This window comes from Phocoena phocoena, chromosome 13 (genome assembly GCF_963924675.1).
Source record: "Phocoena phocoena chromosome 13, mPhoPho1.1, whole genome shotgun sequence".
Lineage (NCBI taxonomy): Eukaryota > Metazoa > Chordata > Mammalia > Artiodactyla > Phocoenidae > Phocoena > Phocoena phocoena.
Genome location: NC_089231.1, coordinates 63,219,726 through 63,223,796, shown reverse-complemented (window position 1 = coordinate 63,223,796; position 4,071 = coordinate 63,219,726). Strand labels below are relative to the sequence as shown.

Here is a 4,071-nt window from a genome sequence, read left to right as displayed (position 1 = left end):
ATGGGGGCGGCGTGGCCAGCCCAGGGTGCCCCCCGGCCTGCACCTGTGCCACCTCGGCCTCCCAGTGGACCGCCCGTCACTGCGGGTCCCCTGGAGCCCGGCCACTGGGGTGCCCCCCCGTGGGGCCGTGTGCCGTCTACACTTGGCCGCCTCCAGCCTCTTCCCCAGCCTCTCAGGGCCCGAGCGGGACACCAAGTAGGAGACTCCGGGGCCCAAGAGGCCAGGCTGCCGCGGACCCTAGGGTGTGGGCTGGGCGTCCCCTCTCCACCAGCTGCACCTTGACTGACCCCGAGCCCACCAGGGCCCGTGACCCTGTGCCCTCCCAGCTCAGGAAGTCCCCACCTGCTGCAGAGGGTTCGAAACCCTAGGTGGGGGCCCTGGAGCTGCTGGGACCAGCACAGCCTTCCCGGGTGTCACCATCACCTGATCCCCCTGCCTGACCAAGCACTTTACACGCCACTTCCTCCCAGGGAGCCCCGGCCTCTGTGGGTTGGGCTGGGTGGGGGTCTCAGGTCGCCCCTGCAGGTCGCTACACTCCCCCCTCCCTGCACCCAGCACATGAACAGATGCCTTAAGCTCCTGGAGCTGCCAGCTGGAGGAGACCCCAGCCTACCGGCCCTGCCCGGTGGTCTTCACTCCTTCACTCTGAGATGTTGCACCTGGCGAGCTCAGAGGGCCCTGCCACCCCCAGCCTTGCAGCTCCCAGCCGGCTGGGCCTGGACGCTCCCAGGGGCAGGGCTGGGCCCTGGCCGTCCCCTCTGCCTGGGCAGCGGCTCTGTTTCTCCCACTTGGGGGTGAGCAGCCACAAAGCTATTCTCTATTGTTCTAAAAGGTATTGCCCCGCCCCAGTTTAATGCACTAAATAAAATTTTTGGTGTTTACCTCCATGGCTCTGTCCACCAGCGTGGTCCCCCTGTCCTCCAAGCCTCTGGGAAGTGCCAGGAGGCTGGACCGGACAGGGACCCTGGGGTGGGGAGGGAACAGGAGCCGGGGGATGGGTGGTGGCTGGGCTGGTTTGGGAAGGGGGTTGGTCAGCCAGACAGGGATGTGGCTTATGTGAAGGGACAGCAGAGCCGCAGGCTTATGTGAAGGGTCCCTGATCTCCGAGGTCCGCCAGTCCCAGGGATGAGGCCTGAGGGCCTCACTTTCAGTGGAGCCCCTTCTGCACACCCTCTGCTCAGAGCCCTTCTGGTGGCCAGGGCGGTCTGGGGGCGTCCTGTGGAGAGGCTGCCCTGGCAGCGGATGGGGCTTGGGGGACGAGGCAGGGGCGCCGCTGCAAGTGGGACCCTAGGGATGAGGCAGGGACCCTCACTGCAAGATCCGCCTCAGAAGGCGGCAAAGCCTCCTGTGCCCCGCCCCCATTTCCATGGAAACAAGTGCACAGGCCTTGTGTCACTACTATATGTCCAGTTGCAGGCCCAGCCCTCAGGACAGACCCCACCTCCACCCTCCTCCAAGGCTCTGGGCTGGGACGGTGCGTGGCAGTGCCATGGGTGGGGGCTGGCACGGCCGCTGGGCACCCTGGGCCACACCAGCCGCCTTGCTTTCTCCTCACTGGGGCTGCTGGGCCTCTGGCCTAGAAGGGCAGGAAGTCGTCCACCTCAAGGCGCAAGAACGGGCCCAGCAGGGTCCGGAGCTTCCAGACGGTGGCGCGGCTTAGCAGGGGCGGCACCAGCCCCTCGAAGGGCGCGGGGTCCACCATGTACACGTAGGCGGCGGTGCAGGCTAGCAGGGCGCCCAGCAGCAACCTCAGGGCCAGCAGCCTGTGGACGGCTGTGGTCAGGGGGCGGGGGCACCCAGGGGACAGTCCCTGGGGATGGGGCTCTGCCCCTGAGCTCGGACGGCCACCTACCAGAGCTGGCCTTTGAGGCCCTCGGAACATCCCAGCTGCGGCCGTGCCTTCTGCGGGAGAGGGGCTGAGTCAGAGCGAGTTCCTGCTCTCCCCCAGGACAAGGGTGATTCTGGTCACAGGGGTCCTCTCCAGCTCCCTAAGCGGGGCCTCCAGGGAGAGAGTGGGGTGGGGGACTTACCCCTATGCACGCCATCTGCTGCTCCTTCCTGACCTGGGTGCGGCACTGGGCCCGTTCCCTAGCGGGGGTGGGGGGGGACAGCGCACAGTCAGCGCCACATGTACCCCCCACCTCAGCCTGGCACCACCTGGTCTGGTGCAGGGGAATTGGGGAGGGGTCGGGTTGGTCCACCCCATCCTGACCTGGACACCTACCCCCATCCCAGCTCAGCCAGGCCCCGCTGGCTCCCAACCCTGCACATCACCCCAGAATCTCCAGCTGGATGTCCTCCATCTGGTTCAGCACCCCCCGGATGTCCTTCTTGAGGTTCTGGGGGGCAGAGAGGGTAAAGCTGGTCCCCCAACCCCACTGCCCCCACCCAGCCCCCTCATCCTCTGGGTGTTGCCTTTAGGAACCTACTAGGAGCCCGGTGGCCTGGTTGTTCAGGGCCATGTGTACTTCGGCCACGCCGTCCCACACCTGGTGGAGGGTGGAGGCTGGGTCACACCCCAAGGAGCAGGACCCATGCAGGATGCACGTCACAGGTGGCTGCCCCAGCGCCCCCTCCCACCCTTGCAGGTGGGCACCTCGGTGATGGCCATCTTCTTCCTCTCAAAGGACAGTCGGATCTGCTGCAGCTCGTTCTGGGGGAAGGCACAGTGTGGGCAGAGAGAGGGCTGGCGGGTGGTCAGCTCCTTCCTTCCCGCACGCCCCCGGCCTCCAGGGCCCACCTGGGACTGCTGCACGAAGGACTCTTTCCCCCGGCACAGCTCCTGCTGCAGCAGCTGCAGAGGGGCCCTGTCCTTCAGGGGCCGGGCGCTGGCCTGCTCAAGGGGCTGCAGAGGAGCCACCGGCTCAGCCCCAAGGCCATCAGCAGCATCCGTGGTCAAGGACTGCTTAGGAGTGGGGTGGGGGTAGCGCATGGAGTGGCAGGGAGCTCCCCAGAGCCTCCCATTGTCCTACTGGGGCTGCACCCCGCCACGCACTCACCCAGGTCAGGGCCGTGCAGCTCAAGTGCTCCGGGCACAAGGGCAGGAACTGCTGCCCCGGCCCCAGGAGGGCCCCCAGCTGCTCCCGCAGGTCCTGGTTCTGCCTTTTCTGGGGGTGGGGGCAGAGAGATGGGAACAGCCACTTCATAGGCAGGAGGTCGAAGTGGGCGGTGGTGGAGGGCTTGGGGCCTGGGAGGGCTGGGAGCGCACTCACCAGATTCTGGTTCTCCTGCTCCAGCTGGAGAAAGGACTGCTCTGCAGGCCCCAGGAGCATGTTCTGGAGCTGGGAGGGGGCTGCCCTGGGCGAGGCCGGGGTCCCTGCCCCCGGGGTCAGGGGCGGGCAAGGGCAGGGTCTGGGCCCTGAGCTGAGCCCCGCCCCCTGCGTGGGTGTCCCCTGCTCTCGGCCTGAGTGCAGGGGCCAGCCCCACCCCAGCCCCGTCTCTACTTTTCCTTGTCTCACCTCTGCCGGGTGGTCTCCTGGCCTCTGTCGCTGCATCTCTCCCTCTTCAGCTGTGATAAAGTTCCCAGGTACCTCGTCACCGACCCTGGGCCCCCCACCCCCTGCCCCCGGGGCTGGGAAAGGCCTGGCAGACTCCACTGAGTGGGTGGAGCTGAGAGGCACCATGCAGGGCCACCTTACAAACCCCTGGCAGGGTGGGTCCAGGCATCCTCCATGGCTGCTCGAAGCTGGGGGTTGGGGGCACTGGGGGTGGGAGTGGCCACGGGGTCCCAGGGTTTTCGGCCCCTCCATACCTCCCTGTGACCCCTTCCTGACTCCAGGCCTAGGCTTTGGCCTGGCCTGAGCTGCCACCCTCTTACAGATGGCCCTGTGAGCCATCTGCCCCTTGGGACTAGATCATGAGACGCCTCACAAGTCTGAGGGCCCTCTGGGTGTCATGGCTCACAGGTGCCTCAGGGGCACCTGTCACAAAGGCCTGGGCATGGCCAGGGAGGTCATAATGGGCTGGGGTGGTGGTCAGAGCAGGGCTGGCAGGGCCCCTCCCACCATGTCCCTGTTCCTCAAGTAACCTCAGGGGGTCACCCCCTCTGCATCGTCCCCACCACACCCACCT

General features: G+C 66.8%; 1 protein-coding gene across 1 annotated transcript; it reads right to left on the bottom strand.

Moving 5' to 3' along the window:
- Positions 1-1,576: 1,576 nt before the first annotated feature.
- Positions 1,577-3,749, bottom strand: CCDC188 (coiled-coil domain containing 188). The gene is made up of 9 exons (XM_065890561.1): positions 3,213-3,749; positions 3,000-3,107; positions 2,741-2,845; positions 2,597-2,653; positions 2,430-2,489; positions 2,275-2,339; positions 2,031-2,088; positions 1,853-1,902; positions 1,577-1,763 (listed from the first exon to the last, which is right to left on the bottom strand). The coding sequence occupies exons 1-9, from the start codon at positions 3,747-3,749 to the stop codon at positions 1,577-1,579; spliced, it is 1,227 nt and encodes a 408-aa protein (XP_065746633.1).
- Between the last annotated feature and the right edge of the window lie 322 nt (positions 3,750-4,071).